The 18,800-nt window shown below is 43.3% G+C and overlaps 1 protein-coding gene across 1 annotated transcript in view; it reads right to left on the bottom strand.

Annotated features, from left to right (window-relative positions):
• The window catches only part of GPR176 (G protein-coupled receptor 176), a 102,786-nt gene extending 86,708 nt beyond the window's left edge, over positions 1 to 16,078 (bottom strand). Inside the window, exon 1 of the mRNA XM_014847336.3 lies at positions 14,972 to 16,078. Coding sequence (XP_014702822.1) covers positions 14,972 to 15,143 — 172 coding nt within the window. The 5' untranslated portion in view covers positions 15,144 to 16,078. The remainder of the gene's footprint in view (positions 1 to 14,971) is intronic.
• Positions 16,079 to 18,800: the final 2,722 nt, after the last annotated feature.

Below are 18,800 nucleotides of genomic sequence, written 5' to 3'. Positions count from 1 at the left end.
GCGAGTAGTCACGAACCCCATCACTACTCTTATAAAAGGACATACCTCCAAAGGCAACCATCAGAAACCCCCCCTCTTGCCTTTGTGAATAAATAATTTAGTTATTCCTTATAGGATATGGATTGAGATGGAGATGGCTGGCAGGGGCAGAATTAGGAAATTAGATTATCTCATTCATAAAATTTTGAGGTAAGTTTCTTTACCTAAGTCAGATTTGAGAAGAGGCCCTGCCTACTCATACTTAGAGTATCTATTTCCATATTACCTTCAGTCCTTAAGCAACACTAGCCATTAAAAGATGGGTAGAAGTGGTATCAATAATCCCAAAATTAAATTCCTACTTCCTCCCCATCCCAACCACTCTCTTTGCAAGAATAAATTATCTGTTATTCTCCTAAGAGGAAAAAAAAAGAAAGTCTTCTAACAACCCGAGCACTTACCTTAAATAACCAGTCTTCTCCCTTCCACCCTCCTTACAACTTACCCTCACTGCTTGACTCCCACGGCTGTAACCTGGGAGTGGGCATGATGCCCAGCAGCCATCTCCACAGACACTAAGAAGTCAGCCATGCATCCCTGAGATCAACGTTACAGTGCAAAGGACCTGCCTCAAAGTCACAGAGTGTTCATTGAAAATATAGACTCCAAGACCCCATGTCAAGCCTACTGAAAAATATTTCTGATGGTGGAACTCAGGAATTTGCATTTTTAACAAGTGATTTTTATGCACACCGGACTTAAGAATCTCTGCCTCACAATCACAATCACAAAGAGAGGCAAAGTGATTCACCAACAGTCAATCCAGCACTCAACAGCAGGGCCAGCCTAGAACCCACCCTTCCTAAGCCCCTGCTGTGATCCTCACCACCTAGAGCCCACTGACTTGCAACTAACAAGAAACATGATGTGACGCCCTTCAGAGAAAAGTCCCATCCAACCTTAACAATAACAGCATCCCACAGAGAAATAGGCACTTAACCCTCTAATCCCTAATCCCGCCTTTCATGTGGCAGAGGCAGAAAGCTTCATTTTAGGGCTTCTGATAATTTGTAGAATCATCACCGCTAAAAATTTGCAGCCTTAGGAGAAGGCCACAAAAATAACAGGACAAAGACAAAAGGTGCCATTCTCGTCAATCAGCGAGAGGGTCTGGAAACCGAAACTTGATTATTTTGTCTCTGCTTGAGTCTCGCTTGAACTCTGTGTTCCTGGAAATTAAATTCACACTCAGGCTGACTACAGAGAGTTATTCTTTCCTCTCCATTTAGCAGCCTTTGGAAGTGTTTCTTGTCCTAAGAAACTGCACAGAAAGCCCCAACCAAAAGGAGCTGTAATTAAAGGTGCAAATGAGCACCAACAGGGATGTCTAGGGAACCAAGGAGTAAATATCACACGCCCTCTAACACGCGGCAGAGGTGTCCTCAAACATTCTCACTCAGAAAATACAAAGTCACTCTTGATATATAAGGCACTCTCTCAATTACTTTATTGGGAACAAGTAATAAATTACCTTATTTGGAATTTTGTTTGGAGCAGGCACAATGACCTGAAATTACTTCAAATCAATGTTACTTTGGGCTTCCTATAAAGGTCATCTGTTGGAACAAGAGAAAAAGAAGGCAATGGTATCATTCATCATTCCTGCCCTAAGAAATCAGGACGGTTCCTTGAGGCTTAGATTGAAATTTCAGCGGCCACGTCATACATGAGTTAAAATAAAAGATGCAGTGTCTCACTCACTCAGCTTGGAAGTGATGATGGGCCCTGAGAAACCGTATGATGTGACTCCAAAACGCTTCCAGCAAAAGCTGTTGCTGATGTCAAAGAGGTACGTGGAGAATTTGAATAAATTACCTCATGAAGGTTAAGTAGAAAAAAAGTATTTTTAAGTTAACATATTATTTGTCATTGGAATTGGAAAATTCTACCAAGGCATCAAGACACAATAGATAGAGTATACCAAAGTAAAATGTCAGATCAAGATGCAAATTTTTTCAAAGTTATGGTCAAGCGGTTGTAACTTGAACCCTCACCTACCTGGGAGGTATAAAAGAATAGACAGAGAGCAGTGGGTGAGCACCGAGTCCTACTTACCCAGGCAAAAAGGGAGGGGGTGCCCGACTCTCCCCTCAAGCCTACTAAGGGAGCTTCAACAATCCCACAGACAGCTTGATATGTGTCCCCTGCAGTTGGAGTTTACAATGGATTATGACCAGTTCCTCTCTGGGAAACCTAAAGGGCATAGGTTGGGCTGATGAGCTGCTTAAAGAAGAGGCTAGAGCAGGCAGCTCGCACCCTTACAATTTATTGGGGCCAAGGATGCGTGTTGTGTTCCCTTCTATCAGGTGTGGGCCAAGGTGTGAGAGCCAGGGCATGGGGTCATGTCAGGGGCTTGTCCAAGAAGGCCACCCGCTGAGGCAAACAGCCCTCAGCAGAGAGAAGCCAGAGGTCCAGCAGCATTCTCGGGGGCTGAGGACAGAGTAAGCTACCAATCAAGACTATGGGAGGGCATCACCACCATCAAGGGACAGGTGACAGTCCAGAGAGCATGAAGCCACTTCCAACAGGATCAGTCTTTATGGCCTTTTCTGCCCGTTACCTCTCCTTCCTCCACCCCTACACCACCAAGCCTCACCTCAGCTCCAGTCCTGGAGAACCTTGGCCAGAAGCTCAAGGTGGGAAGGAAGCCAACCAGACTCACTGGCCCAACGTCAAGCTTCTCCTAGGCAACAGGCCAACTTTAAGCTTCTCCCCACTTCAAGGATGGTGGGGAGAGGAGAATTTTTCATTTTGAGTCAAGTTTGGTGCTTTGCCTCTTTCATCAGACTGCACATATTATGTATAAGTTCAGAATGCTTTCTGATGTAAGAATAATCAGAAAACTGGAGTTTCCTATGCTTTCATTCAAGGTCATATAAATGGAACTGAAACAAAAAGGAACACACCATGGATACATGCAACAACTTGGATGAATCTCAAGGAAATTATATTGGGTGAAAAAAGAATCACAAAAAGTTACACATGATATTATTCCATTTATATAATGCTCCTGAAATAACAAAAGTATAGAAACGGAGGTCAGATTAGTGGTTGCCAAGAGTTAATAAGGCGACGGGGTGAGAGGAAAGCAGACGTGGTTACAGAAGGACAAGAGGAATCCTTTTGGTGATGGAAACGTTCTGTATCTTGACTGTATCAATTTCAATACCCTGGTTATGATACCGTACCCACCATATACATATTACCACATGTGTATTATTGAGGGAAACCGTGAGCAGCCTTTACGCTGATTCACATTCTATCGGCTAAAGATGCTTTGACTTTTTTGTAAAACCCACTGTACTCAGTTATGCAAAAATCAGGGTTTTCAACCTAACATTTGCTGGCTGCCTTAGTATGTTAGCTTAATAGGGCTGACATAACAAAGCACCACAAACTGAGTGGCTTAAAACAACAGAAATGGATTGTCTTGCAGTTATGAAAGCTACATGTCCTAAATCAAAATGTTGGCAGGGCCACGCTCCCCCTGAAACCCGTAGGGGAATCCTTCCTTGCCTCTTCCTAGCTTTTGGTGGTTTGCCAGCAATCTTTGGCGCTCCTTGGCTCAGAGCTGCATCACCCCAATCTCTGCCTTCTTACACAGTGCTCTCCCTCTTCACCTGCCTTCTTATAGGGACACCAGTCATGCTCGATTAAGGACCCACCCTATTCCAGTACAACCTCACCTTAAGTAATTACATCTACAATGACCCTATTTCCAAAAAAGGTCCCATTCTGAGGTACTGGGGGTTAGGTTTTTACATATCTTTTCTTGGGGTGGGGGACACAATTCAACCCATAACATTTGGCTAGAGTTAAAAATATTCTATTGGTTGTTTTCAGACCTTATTCAACATGTCCATGCCCACCACTGAGCTTCCCAGATAGACAGGTGGGAGGAATGGGTCTCTAACAGCTGATACAAACTCAAGGGCACCACTCCGATCTCACACATCTAGGAGTCATCACTGTCTCAGGATAGGCAGCCAAATGCCACCTGTAGGTCTCTGCTGACTACACCGCCTCTCAGCCACTCTCCCATAGGCCGGGTCATGCCCCCAGGTTGCTTCTAGCAATGATTTTGACTTCGTCTAGGATCCAAAGTCTTCCAAAAGCTCTAGTGACATCCCCATACACATTAGGCTGCCTGGTTCAAAATGCTGCCTGTCTTATTTCATAGGCTCACTCTAATTTAAATCAGGTTATAACTGCTGTCCTTGTGGATTTCCTATCAAGAGACCTGCTGTCCCTCCAGATATCTGGCTTTTGTGAGCACTGCTCCAAGCCATTCCATATGACTTTGTGTGCCTGAGTCCTGGCTGTGGGCAAAATTCATGTTCATTTCCAGAAAGCTCCTAAGTCTCATGCAAATCAAGATAGTGGCTAACTAACTGTTCTAATTGCCCCCAAGCATTTTGCTCAATCGATCCACTGGTGCTTTTTGAGCACCCACTGTTTTGGATACTGGGGACACACCAGTGAACAAAATACGGTCTCTGTCCTCATGGTTCTGCATTCTAACAGAGAGGCCAGAACACCAAACAAACAATTTGTGGGGTTATAACTGCCACAGAGGAAATACACAGGATGATGTGACAGAAGTGGAGGGGGACTATTTCAGATACGCTGTCTTGGAGATGACACTTGAGCTGCAATTTAAAGGATGAACACAAGCCAGTCACAGGCAGCATCTAGGGAAGAACATCCCAGGGCAGAGAGAACAGGAAGGACAATGGCCTTGAACTTGACATGAACTTGACATGTTAAAGAAACTGAAAGGTGGTTCCCAAGCTGTGCGGGTTCTCTTCGCTTTGCTCCCCTCCACCTTTCGCCACTTGCTCTGTGCCTTCTGCCTTTGTACTGTCTACTGAACTTGACAATGCCCACAGGAGTCTGGCCCAGGTTCTCCCCTGCACTTGGGAACCTGGACCTTGTGCTGACAAGGCTCCCACTCTCCTCTCCATTCCCTGGGCTTGGATCAGCTGAGGACATGCATTTCCATCCTACGAAATGTTCGGCTTCAACTGTTCTGAGAGCTGGACACTGGCCACAGTGAAATCCGAAACAGAAAACATGGAGTGGCTCATTCCCCAACAAGATGCCTGAGACTTCATCCACACCCCACACTGACTGCAGTGAGGGCTGTCTCCCAGGGCTCACCCACAGCCTTGCCCACTGACCTCCCCAGCAGCTCTTATAAACACTCAGGAGGGCAGAAGCCAGCTCATGACCCAGAGACTGGTGAGCTCATCATCTCCTGGGAGGCACATCTAAAAATGGCAATACTTCCTTTTTCTAACACAGCTGGATTTTTTTTCTTGCTACTAAGTTTTTATATTAATTAACTATCAACAACTATTTATGTGTAAGTAACTTGATTTTGTAAAAAAATACGTTTAACTGAGAGAGAAAAACAACCAGAGGCTATATGCTGATTCAACACAGTTGCCACATTAAAGTTCTGAGCGCTCCCCTTCAGTGGCCCAGGTTCATGGGTTCAGATCCTGGGTGCAAACCTACTCCACTCATCAGCCATGCTGTGGAGGCATCCCCCATCCAAAATAGAGGAAGACTGGCACAGGTGTCAGCTCAGGGTTAATCTTCCTCAAGCAAAAAAAAAAAAAGAGGAGGATTGGCAACAAATGCTAGCCCAAGGTGAATCTTCCTCACCAAAAAGATAAATAAATAAAAATAAAATAAACAAAAGCAAAGAGAAATAATTTTAATATTTTATGAATGTGAAATAGCAGAAAAATTTTACTCATTCATTCAATAAAAATTTATTGAAGTCCCACACTATATATCAGAAATAGGTACTTAGATATATATGGGTTTCAACACTCTTCTTTCCATAATTCCCACTTTCCCTTACACTGCTTTACTTCCTCCAGGTACCCTCAAAAGACAGGGGTTCCTTCCTTCATATTCAACTCAAATTTGTATATCATAAATATTCCAATGTTTTGTAGTCAGGTAGCTCTTTCACAAACAAATTTTTTTAAATATGCTATTATTGGGGCCAGCTCTGTAGCTGAGTGGTTAAGTTCGCACGCTCCACTTCAACAGCCCAGGGTTTTGCCAGTTAAGATCCTGGGCGCAGACATGGCACCGCTCATTAGGCCATGCTGAGGCGTCGTCCCACATAGCACAACCAGAAGGACCTACAACTAGAATATCCAACTACATACTGGGGGGCTTTAGGGAGAAGAAGAAGAAAAATAAACAAATAAATAAAAATATACTACTATTAATCCTAACTTATTTCAACAAAAATGTTTGTTTAAAAAACAAAACAACTATTAGTTTGAACCATACAAAATTGCAGCAAAAAATGGTCAAAGGTCAAAATGGCCAAATATTGGCAAGATATAAACAGATATACACATTCTAAATGTTTTTTAGACTAGATTCCTAAGCTTTCTTGAGCTCTCTTCCCTCATTCCACCTACTAACTTATTTTCCTTAATCTTCCAAGGTATTCTTACTCCGACCAGATGCCACCACCCCACTTCATAGTGATCTAACTTTTGGTTACATATCTCCTAGAATCAAGTCTTGTAATCATCTACCTTCTGCTTTTAATATGTTTTGCTTATTCTCCAACTTCCAATTCTGGCAACATGGCATGGCAACTGCTACGAACACCTATGAGTGCTGAGTAAAACAAGATATCTTTAAACTTATAGCCGAACTTAACAAGAAATAAAAAGGAATTCCCAGCTGCTCGAAACAGAGACCAGAGTGCTTGCATCGAGGGGCGATTTTCAGACCAGGAAATAGGCCCTCACAGCCAACTTTGGGTTCCAACACCCACACGGGGACTGAAGTAACCTTGGACCCTCCTGAAGCAGGTAGCCGGCATGGAAACCCATGCATAAAGCCAGAATCCTTGAAAGGTGGCCACCTCAGTGAAAGAGAGGCTAAAATACTGTGTCCTCTACCTCAAAGATATGACAAGGAAGTGTGTCTTTTCCTGTGGTTGGGGTCTTGGGCTAGTGATGATCCTATGACACCTGCCAAGAGCAAACGTGAAACTGTTCTGGAGGCCACTTCTACAGCCAAGATCTCATGGATCCTGCAGAAAAAGGAGATGAGCTCACAATCGAACACTTAAAAACACACAAGGAAATGATCCACCACAAGAGAGAGTCAGCAGACACAATAAGCAACCCAAGGTAACAATCTGAAATTGTATGTTTAAAATTACGAAGGAAATGAAAGAGGGAATTAAAACCATAAACGAAGGACAAGACACTCATATCAAATGAGAACCTCCTGCTCTCTCACATGCCAGGTGTGTGCTAATACCCTCAACTCTTCTAAATGCCTTCCATGCAACAGGCTTGCCCATATGATGTGACTGGAGATTCCTAAAAGACCCACCCCACCCACTTTTCCCCATCACCTGTCAAACACATGAAATGCTCAATTTAGTCACCCTTTTTGCTTAAGATAGTGAACTTCTCTAAGAAAAAAAAAGAACACTTAAAGATCAATATATTAATGCAATGAATGCACCAACGTCTTTTAACATCTACGTGTGAAGTGGTCTCTTTATTCAGCATGCCACTAAAAGGAGATGGAATACAGATACTGTTAAGTTTGGAAGTGAGAGACAAGTGAGCAACTCAGAAAAAGGTCACTGAGCATCCAAAAGGACAACAGGAAAACAAGAAGTATCTGAAAAGAGATGGCATGAAGACAGGAATGTAAAAACTCTGAAAACAGGGGTTGATTTTCTGAAGACAGTCTTCTTACTTTTTAGTTTTGCTGAGCATAAATTCTTACTTCTAAATTTTGCCTAGAGTCACTCATACCTTCCAGTCTAACCAAAAACTTCTCTAAGTTATTGTGCTGTATGACTAATAAATACGTTCCACCCAGTCACTGTGGAAGTTCCTTAATGATAAAACAGTTTTCACACGGGTTTCCTGGTACTACTCAACCTAAATGGCTTATTCAGAAAAATGTCATGTAGAGAAACTTTTTGGCAAATTCAACAGAAGATACTTTCAAAGATTTGGACACCCCAGAGAAAAACAGAGCCACGTCTGTTTGTTCCCATCTTGAGACAAATCTCCTCCCATCCTACAAAATCCCACTCAATAAAGTAAGAGTATATTTCTTGCAGAACCAGTGATATTTGGAGCTGAGATTTGGGGACCAAAGAGAAGTAACTAAAAATGAAAATTCTAGACAATAAATTAGTTAGTTGCTTTGTCTACTAGCATCAATAATGTTCTACTACTATACCTTAACTATCAACATATAAAAAAATATTTTAGCACCATGTAGATACTGCTCTGATTGGTGAGCGGGTCCTTGCAAAGGTTACATTTTGTGGGTTTTTTGAGGAAGATTAGCCCTGAGCTAAGATCTGCTGTCAATCCTCCTCTTTTTGCTGAGGAAGACTGACCCTCAGCTAACATCCATGCCCATCTTCCTCTACTTTATACATGGGACGCCTACCACAGCATGGTGTGCCAAGTGGTGCCATGTCTGCACCCGGAATCCAAACCTGCGAACCCCAGGCTGCTGAAGTGGAATGTGTGAACTTAACTGCTGCACCACCAGGCCAGCCCCAAAGGTTACATTTCTAATCCTAAGCAAAGGAGTTCTGGTGTTCAGTAGCACAGGACCACAGACATGAAACAGGACCAGGTAAAAGAAAAACAAAACAATGGATGAAACTTTACATAGGTCTTCCTGCTCCAAGGGGCTCATTTCTGTTGAAACATTTGTAAGGGTAAAATTGTTGTAAATATTTGTGGAGTTAGTTATTTTAAATGACAGCAGTTCCCATTAGAAACAACATTAATGTAGCAGAGTTATGATGTAGCCAGATCATTTATTAACATCTCAGCAGTTACAAATGACTGAGCCCTAACAGAGACGAGGCATATTAGCACACATGAAAAGGGCCCTAAGGGCTGCCGCAGTGGTGTAGTGGTTAGGTTCACCTGCTCCATTTCAGTGGCCTGGGGTTCACAGGTTCGGATCCTGGGCACAGACCCACACACCACGCATCAAGCCATGCTGTGGTGGCATCCCACATATAAAATAGAGGACGACTGGCACAGATGTTAGCTCAGGGACACTCTTCTTCAAGCAAAAAGAGGAAGACTGGCAACAGATGTTAGCTCAGGGCCAAGCTTCCTCACACACAAAAAAGGGGGGCCTAATTGCTAACCTAAGTGGAAGACTTTAAGACACACACAAAAAAGCAATTACCTAATCATACTGCAAGTCAGTCTCTATTATCACATTGGATAAGTCATTCATCTCCTCCATGGCGCTGAGAAAGTCTGTTTCTAGATTATGTTTCTAAAGCATATAAAGTAAATTGCCAGTGGGGAAAAAGATTTATTTTTCTCTTATTTATTCCTCGTCAAAGACTTAGGAAAATCTTTCAATGGGACAATGGCATCAGAAGTTTTCAGAGGATCAACAAGAGTGCCAAGACAAGTCGATGGGTTGGAAAAAAGAGTCTTTTCAACAAACCGTGCCGGGACATCTGCATATCCACAAGCAAAAGAATGAATTTCGACCCCTAGTTCACACTATGTACACACATGGATTAACACACATGGATCAAAGACCTAAAATTAACACACATGGATCAAAGACCTAAAATTAAGAGCTAAAACTATAAATCTCTTAGAAGAAAACATAAGAGTAAATCTTCACGACTTGGATTAGGCAATGGTTTCCTAGAAATGACATAAAAAATGCAAGAAACAACAAAAAATTTCAGATAAATTGGACTTCACCAAAATTTAAAACTTTTGTGCTTCAAAGGACACCAAGAAGAAAATAAAAAGATAACCTACAGAATGAGAGAAAATATTTGCAAATCATATATCAATAACGGTCTAGTAACTGGAACACAGAAGGAACTCTTACAAGCCAATGACAAAAAGACAACCTAATTTAAAAATGGGTAAAAGATCTGAACAGACATTTCCCCAAAGAAGATATGCAAATGGCCAATAAGGGCATGAAAAGATGCTTAACATCATTAGTCATTAGGAAAATGCAAATCAAAACCACAATGACATACCACTTAACATCCACTAGGATGGCTATAATCAAAAAGACAAATAATAACAGAAGTTGGTGAGGATGTGGAGAAATTAGAACCCTCACACACTGCTAGTGGTAACGTAAAATGATGCAGCCACTTGGGAAAGCAGTCTGGCAGTTCCCAAAAAGAAGAAATTTAGTTAACATATGACCCAGAAATTACACTCTTGCTGTATACCCAAGAGAACTGAAAACATTATGCCCGCACAAAACTACACAAATGTTCAAATCAACATTTTTCATAACAGCCAAAGAGTGGAAACAACCCTAATGTCAACCAACTGATGAATGGATAAAGAAAAGATGGTATATCCAAACAATGGAATATTATTCAGCCATAGAATACGCTACAATATAGCTGAACCTTGAAAACATTATACTGAGTAAAAGAAGCCAATTACAAAGAACCACATATTGTATGACTCCATACATATGAAATGTCCAGAACAGGAAAATCCATTGAGACAGAAAGTAGGTTAGTGATCGCCTAGGGCTCAGGCTATTGAGGGGAAATGGGAAGCAAATACAATGAGTATGTGGTTTCTTTTTGGAGTGATAAAAAGGTTCTGGAATCCGACAGTGGTGATAGCTGCATAATTCTGTGAATATACTAAAAAACATTGAATTGTATACTATAATTGGGTGAATTGTATAGTACATGAATTTTATCTCAGTAAAGCTGTTATTTTAAGTTTTCGCAGTAGAATTTAATTTCCAGGAAGAACTGGAAAGTGGAAGGATACACTGAAGACCTAGAAAGGAAAAGCACAGGGTTACCAAAAGCTGTTTCATTCAAATACAGGTCAGATTGATTGTCTGTGCCTAACTTACTACATTATAAAAGAATGAGTGGAAATGCACACATCATAAGGAAATTAAAGGCAACGTGAAGCCATCTGAGTCAATACATTAGGAGTTCAGTAGCCAGGCTGGTAACTACTGAGCTCGCCACAGCAAACTCCTTAGGTCAATCCAGGACACCTTATTCTTGATGTGCTCTACTAGATTTCTAGGCATACCAAAAACAGAAAAAGCAGGTAGAATAAGGCTGTTGATATTACACTGTAATTGGCTATACTTATGGTTAACTAAAGATCATCTTGTGTAATTACGAATTATAAGCACAAACTAGTATTAACACTGTTTCTATCAAACATTCAACCAAGGAATTCCAAGAATTCTCCAGCTATTAACTGGCTCATGTCAACAAGTATCAAAAACACAAGTATATTTCTCTGTCAAACAATTACCATGAACACTGCTGGTGCCCAAGATGATTTTGTTGAAAGACTGTAAACAATCATGGACAAAAACGATGTTTATCCATATCATCTGTCAAATTGATTCAACAAGTCAGTTCCCCACTTTTCCAATGAAATGAATACTTCAATAACCACCTCAAGGAATCAGACCACAGCCAAGTTGGACTTTTACTTGGGGTCATCAGTTTCATGCTGCTTCACTATAGTCAATTGGGAAGAAAAGGGGATATAGCTTAAAAATAAGAATCATACATATGTTGGTTTGGCAAGAAGAAGGCAGACTGATTTCTCTATTTTAAAATAAATTTCTGGGTAGGATACTTACTTATTGGCTATTGTCTACAGCGCTAATTTTCTTTAAATCAGAGCAAATTCATCTATAAAAATCTTCTAAATGCCTCCAATGATGATAAGCACAGATGACAGGCAATTTGTGCAGGAGGAGCTTAGAGGTAAGAGGCTAGGTCACAACCACTGACCTTTTTCAAATGAAAGCACCAGAAAGGAGCCCAGCTCTCCAGACCCTTGGATTGTGAATCCAAAGAGAGTGGGGAAAAGAGAGGGAGATCAACTCTGAGGGGTTAGAGCCAAAGCATTTATTGGAAATGGTGATTCCAAATCTTTCTGAGTCTTTAATTTCACACTATTCACTACCAAGCTGTGTGTGCCGTAGACTTACCGAAGGAGAATCTAAACTGTTTGACTCTCTGTCAAGATCTACAGCATATCTGAAGCTATCCCAAGATGTTGCATAAAAAAGGCTGAGAAACACTCGTTTATACAAACTCTCAAAAGGCATTATTTGAATAATATTACACACAATTCTTGAGTTCATTTTGAACACAGCAATTAACGCTCCCTGTGGTTAAAATATTACAGTTATTCCAAGTTGTTGGAGATTTTTCCTAATAGAGGGCACTAAATTTTCAAAAAGAGCTGCAAGACATTAATTGTACAAAAGAATTATTTTCACTTAATAGTGGGCCTCTGAAAATTCTAATGAAAAAATTCTATTTAGAGAATACGGGAAGTATATTTGAATTTGTTTAAAGGGAAAAAAATAAAAGAAAAATTCATTCGTCTATGTGTGGTGACAGTGGAAACAAGTAGATTAAATCAGTGTTCACATGCTATTCTAGATAGTATTCCGTCTTCCATTTTACTTTTCAGCCTTACAGATTTTTCCACGATAAATCCTTTTCTTTTATTGCTAATCTGTGATTTTTTTCTCTATTTTTGGGCTTCATGAAATTATGCTTCCCAAGTTTACTTGACTGCACATGGCTTTGGAACTTAAGCTCTGAGCCTCAACTGGTATTACCAGGAGGATTCAATTACATAGATATATTTACATGGGTCAAATTCTCAGAGAACAATGAATCAAGAATACCAGTCAGTAACAAATATACAGGGCTAAACTTTTAAGGAAACCAGAAATGCCTTTCACTTTTGCACAAGTTCTCCGACTTTTGAGTTCTAGAAATTTAACCATATTTACATTTCTTCTGAAAATAAAAGGGAGCAAATGGACTTCTCTCTGAGGAGGGCCCAAGGAATGTGGAAGGGGGAAAATATGTCTTCCTAGGTCAAGTCAGGCATAATCAAAGATCAAGGGAAAAATCAGTCTTCTCTTTGGAGATACCCACAAAAGCAGTTTTTGCATGTCAATTAAAATGCTGTGTGGAGACAGCTGAATAAGGGCAGAATCATCTGGGAATTCCTAAATCCAATGCAAGTTACAAGAATGAAAGGTACATAGGAAGCAAAACTAACATTCATTAAACGTGCACTATTTGCTATGGCCTTTACATACATGCTCTGTCTTCATTTCAATAATACTCAAATTTTTAGAGTCAAACTATGGGAAAATTTCTCCCAACACCATCTTTCTTCAGGGTTAAAGTTACCAATGGGGAAAACTAAACAAATATATAGATGTGTGTGTATAAAACCCTGCAGAAATAAAAATGCAGCCACTTCCACTGCCTCCCCAGTGATCTACACTTTAAGTCAATGTGTCAAGACTGGATTTTAACTCCCAATCATCTACAATTCATTGTGCGTGGTACCTAGTAGGTGTTCAGTGTTTGCTGTTTGTTAAATAAATATTGAAAATATTTAAAACATAAGCTTTTGCTTTGTTAATGTGTATTTAACACTCCACTCATAAAAACACATCTTAACACACACACACCCCCCTAGACATAGCCCCATTAATGTCTACTCCTGAAAATGCCCTCATGAAAAAAAAAGGGAAGTTCGGGGCCATCCCCATGGCTGAGTGGTTAAGTTCATGCCCTCCGCTTTGGCGGCCCAGGGTTTCGCTGGTTCGGATCCTGGGCGCGGACATGGCACCACTCGTCAGGCCATGCTGAGGTGGCATCCCACATGCCACAACCAGAAGGACCCACAACTAAAATACACAACTATGTACCGGGAGGCTTCGGGGAGAAAAAGAAAAAATAAAGTCTTAAAAAAAAAAAAAGGGAAGATAAATATTATGATAGAGTGGAACAGGATGATGACAATTAGAGAAATTATAAAGGGAAATTCCAAACACTTAAAATTCTTCCATAGTCCTTCTGATGTCAGTTATCTGGGTTTCCATGGAAATTCACAGGTGTCTACAAAAAAGTAATCTATTCCTACTTTGAAACTTTTAAGATTGCTCTTGGCCATAATACACACAATCACAATCTTTTTACATCCTTATAAATACCACAAGAGAAAATTTACATTTGAAGGGTCATCACATATTTACAAGTAATATGCAACATGTTCAACAAACTTCAACCGAAATGGATATTATCATTTATCATTTAAAGAGTAACTACCAGAAGTACCGGTAATTCTCAGGCTAGTGGACAAACGTTCCTACCAACCACTCATTTCAGTTCGTTGGTCTTTTCTTCCCGGAACAAGTATACCTAAATCTGTTGAGTGTGGTGTCTTGTCGTTTTTATCCTGTCTTTATTATGTACTTCAAACAAAACATAGGTAGAGAAGTGGACTGGGATTTGTTCTGCTCAGGGGTTTTAAAAATATGAGAAGGCAACACAGAGTTGTTTACCAGCAGGTCGGTGTTCCGAAGAAGCAAGCCATAGAACACGTGCAAAATAAGGCTCTTTCAAAATAATTTTAAGCAGAGAGAATAGATGGGAGTGCAAAACACATCAGTCCTCAGCAACAAAACAGAAGCTTTGTTACTCGTTATTTGTAAACAAGAGCTCGGGCCAGCGCTCCGCCCTGGCATCCGAGAGGTAGGGAACGATGAGCACAGCCCTGTGCCCATCCCGAAGTGTTCCGCAAGGGCTGCCTGGGGAGGCTGTCCTCCGCCTGGACCAGGCACCGTCCTCGGCCGGGACAAAGACCTACCGGAACTCTTCTGCTTCCAGCTTGGGGGCTGGAGTCGACTGTCTCTGCCTTAACTTCCCTGCAGTTACCCGGCATTCTGAAACCTCCTTCAACTATTGCACTTTGCCAGGCATCCCGAAACCCACGGCGGCTCCGGGGGCCCGCGATCCTGGCTCTCTGAGCCTGTGCCCTCGGGGAAGCCCACCCGGGAGGCGGCCCCGCGGGCGGCTTACCGAGCAGCGAGCCGATGAAGATGACGACCTGCACGGTGGTGGTGAACTGGCGGTACAGCTGCGCCTCGCCGAACTCCCCGAGCGCGCTGCGGTTGGCGCCCGCCGCCTCGGCGCCCGACGCGTTGCGCGGCTCGCTGGCGTTGCGCGAGATCCAGCTACCGTTATGCCCCATGGCGAGGCTGGGGCTCCGGCTCCGCTGGTCACCGGCCCGTCCGCTAGCCTCGGACCCCCACGCCGAGTCTCTCCTGCCCCGCGCGCGGAGGGACGTGCAGGTGCCTGATGGAGTCCTGGAGAACCCGGGGCAGCCGCGGGTCCCCTCACGTCTCCACCCAGCCAGCCCCGGCTCCTGGGAGGCAGGGAGGGAGGAGGGCGAGGCTGCGCCCCATTCCCGTTCCCTCCTGGGTGCCTGTCAGCAGCCACATGAAGGCGGCAACGATCAGAGCCCGCCGAGCGTCGTCCGTCCCTCCTCCTGGGTACTCAGCGAGGACAAGCCCACTCGGCAGAGATGGAAATACAGAAGGAGGCATCTGATGGTCAAGGAGGGCGCTCTGCGCTCCCGCTGCCCCCTTCAACTTCTGCTCCTTCCACCCCCCGAGGGTCGGGGCATCCCTCCCGAGTCCCTCCGGCTGACGGGCTCGGCCCCTCTCCTTAGAGGAAAGAAAACATTTGGCTGAAGCCTGTTTTCAATCCTGTTGGCTTCGAGGCTGGATGGCGATGGGAAACTCGTGAAATGCCCAAGCCAAGTGGTCGGAGCCCCGAGGGGACCCCAAAGTTCCCGACGGCGCCCATGCCCTGGGCGGAATGCTCTGGACCTCCCCGACAGCTTCGCCCTCTGCGCCTGGCCGTCCCCAGGACGCCTGCGCCGTCTCCTCCTGTCCAGCCCCTCGCCGGGGACACCCAAACTCCTGCTTTGGCGCAGGCTGCAGGGTCCCCGTTCCGCAGCCCCTCTGCCTCTGCACGGCCCAGAGCCCCCTTTCCTGGCCCCGCTCCGCCCTTCGGCGGCTGGGAAAGACCTTCGCGGCTGTGCGCGAACAGAAACAACGTTCCCGGAGGGGTACCGGCACTAACTGCGCGGCTGCCGGACTCCCGGCGCGCGCCTGAGCTAGCAGGGTGCGCGCGGCCCGAGGGGGCGGTCACGTGACGCGGAGGCCCCGCCCCCCACCCCCGCGCCGGGGCGGCCGCGGGAGGGCGCCATCTTGGCCCTCCGGAGCGTGACTGCCGCGGCGGAGAGCGTGGGAGGCGCGCTGGGTCCTTGTCTGGCTGGCGTGGGCACGGCCGCGGCTCCTCTTCGTTTACTAGTGTCGTTGCTGCGGCTGTCTCGTCAACAAGGGCTGTCTGAGGGTTATGATTACGCGTCGCTGTCACCTGGGCAGGGAGCCCAGTCTCCCGGCGCCTCAGTTAGCCTTTGGGTGTAGATGAAGCACTTTAAGAAAGATGAAATTTAGGAATCCAGTGCACGGTTTCCTGCGCCTCTTTATTGAGTCTCATTTCTAGAAGGTACACAGTATAACCCAGGTCTGGTGGATTCTGAGATTGAAGAATTGGGGAGGGAGCAGTTTCCTGCGGGCTGTTGCAAGAGGTTGGGATGCTGGGACAACCCAGTGAAGGAGAAGAAACGGTGAAGGGGGAGAAGCCGCCTGGGGAAAGGAACGTGCGGGGCGCCCCGAGAAAAGATCTGGGGAAAGGAGAAAAGGAGAAATGAGATGAGACAGGAAAAGACAACTAAAGATCTGTCTGTTTTGACTTTTTTGGAAGCTGGATTGTTTTTAGTAAGTGAAGGACATGGTGGAGTGCTTTGACATATTAACGGATGGGACTAGGTCCCAAGATTCTTAAGAATTGATTGAAATAGTTAATTCTTGGTTGTCTCAAGGCCGATCCTTCTACAATATGACTCCTTCGCTTTCACTGGTAACCCTTGCTACTTACTCGTCTTGAAAGAGCAAAAGTCCATGTTTTGTACATCTTTAACTTCTCACAATACTTGCACGTAATAATCTTCCATATAAGGAGTTACTTTAAACATTTTGGAGTCTAAAAAAAGAAAATTACTGATTAATTGTATTTTTTTTAAAGTCATTTCTAGTAGTTAAAATTTGTTATGGGAGTCCATTTTTCGAGATGAAACCCCTTACACTATAATCATTATGAAACAAAAAGTATAGTAAGAATTCACCAACATCCAGCACACTCCTTTAGGAAGGGTTGGGGAAGAATTTGCATAAAAGAGTTGTTTAGTAACAGAAAAATATCCCTTTATTCATCTTCACCTGCCACCCCTTACTCAAAACTGCTAAGAAGGATTGAGCTAAAGCTGTAGGAAAGAGTCAATTTCGCAGATGTGAAGAGTGTTTAATCAAGAAACCTCTCTCCTTTTTTTATTCTGAAAAAATACCAGTAAATTCTCTACAGCCCCTAGATTCATGTTAGGGTATAGGGTTATTTGAATCAAGAAATAACCTGATCAGCTAAGATCACCATAATTCTCAGACTTGTGGGGAGATCGCTTTATGAAAATAGAAGACCAAGGACAGGTATAGAGTGACATGGTTCTTAGGGCCGTGTGCTATATGAATTATAGGAGAATTTAAGATTGACATAAGAAATTGGACATGATTTAAATATATGTTGTGTCTCTAGTAGTGTTATTTATACTTGTGTGGTCACCGCAAACTTAATGGCCCAAACAATAGCAGTTGTTTATTTTGCTCACAAATATGCAATTTGTGCAAGGCTCAGTGGGACAGCTTGTCTTTGCACCATGTGAAATCAGCTGGGACAGCTGGAAGTCGAGACCAGGATCTGGAATCTGAAGGCTTGCTCTCTTACCTGTCTGGCAGTTAATGCTGGCTGTTCTGAGGACCTCAGCTGTCGGCTGGAATACCTGTACATATGTGGCCTCTCCAAGTGGCTGCTTGGCTTCCTTGCTGCCCTAACAGCTATGTTCCGAAAGAGATCATTCCAAGAGAGAGTGCGAAGAGGACAAGGCAGAAGCTGCGTTGACTTTTATGACCTAATCTCAGAAGTCACATGGCATCACTTCCACTGTACTCTATTTGCCGAAGCAGTCAAAAAAACACCACATTTAAGGAGAGAGGACATAGACCACATCACTCAATGACAGTGTCAGTCATATTGTAAAAAGAGCATGTGGAATGAAAGATATTGTTGCAATCATCTAAGGAAAATACAATCTGCCATAACACCTATTGTCCTTTTGTCAAAAAAAACCCTCAAAAGGTCTCATTTGAAGTATATTTTTTTCTGGAATTGAACCTGAGGTGGTAAAAAAAAAAAAAACCCACATAAATTAATCAAAGTCCACTTCAATTACTTAGCATGTACAGATGTTAGGTGGACATGAGCTGGCCAACATTAACACCTGACACCAATCAGGTACACAGCCATAGCTGAAGGCAGGTGATTAGGACCACCAGGCTAGACGTCGACATGCTAGCCAATTTTTATTTAAAACTTTCTGGAGCTACACTAAAAGCAGATAATGGGACATGGAGTAAAAAGTAAGCAACCTCTAGCTCTTAGATAATGCTGTTCCAAGTAACATTCCTCTCCCATAATGCGTAGTATAAGAAAGCATTCTCCCAACTAAAAAACGCCTTGTGTTCCCAAAGATTTATGGGAGTTGTTTAGCACTCAGGGCCATTTCCCTATAGAAATAGTAAACAGGATGATAAGGTTCTCAAGCAGAGTGGGGGCAGAAAGAGGGAGTGAGAGGCTCTGGGGAATGAGGACTCCCAGGGAGGTCCTACTCAGTCTCTAGGTTTACCTCCTTCAGTCTATACAGCATTTAAAAGTTACACTCCTCCTT

The sequence above is a fragment of the Equus asinus genome, chromosome 2 (assembly GCF_041296235.1).
Source record: "Equus asinus isolate D_3611 breed Donkey chromosome 2, EquAss-T2T_v2, whole genome shotgun sequence".
NCBI classification, from domain to species: Eukaryota; Metazoa; Chordata; class Mammalia; order Perissodactyla; family Equidae; genus Equus; species Equus asinus.
This window is presented reverse-complemented; position numbering and strand designations above follow the sequence as displayed.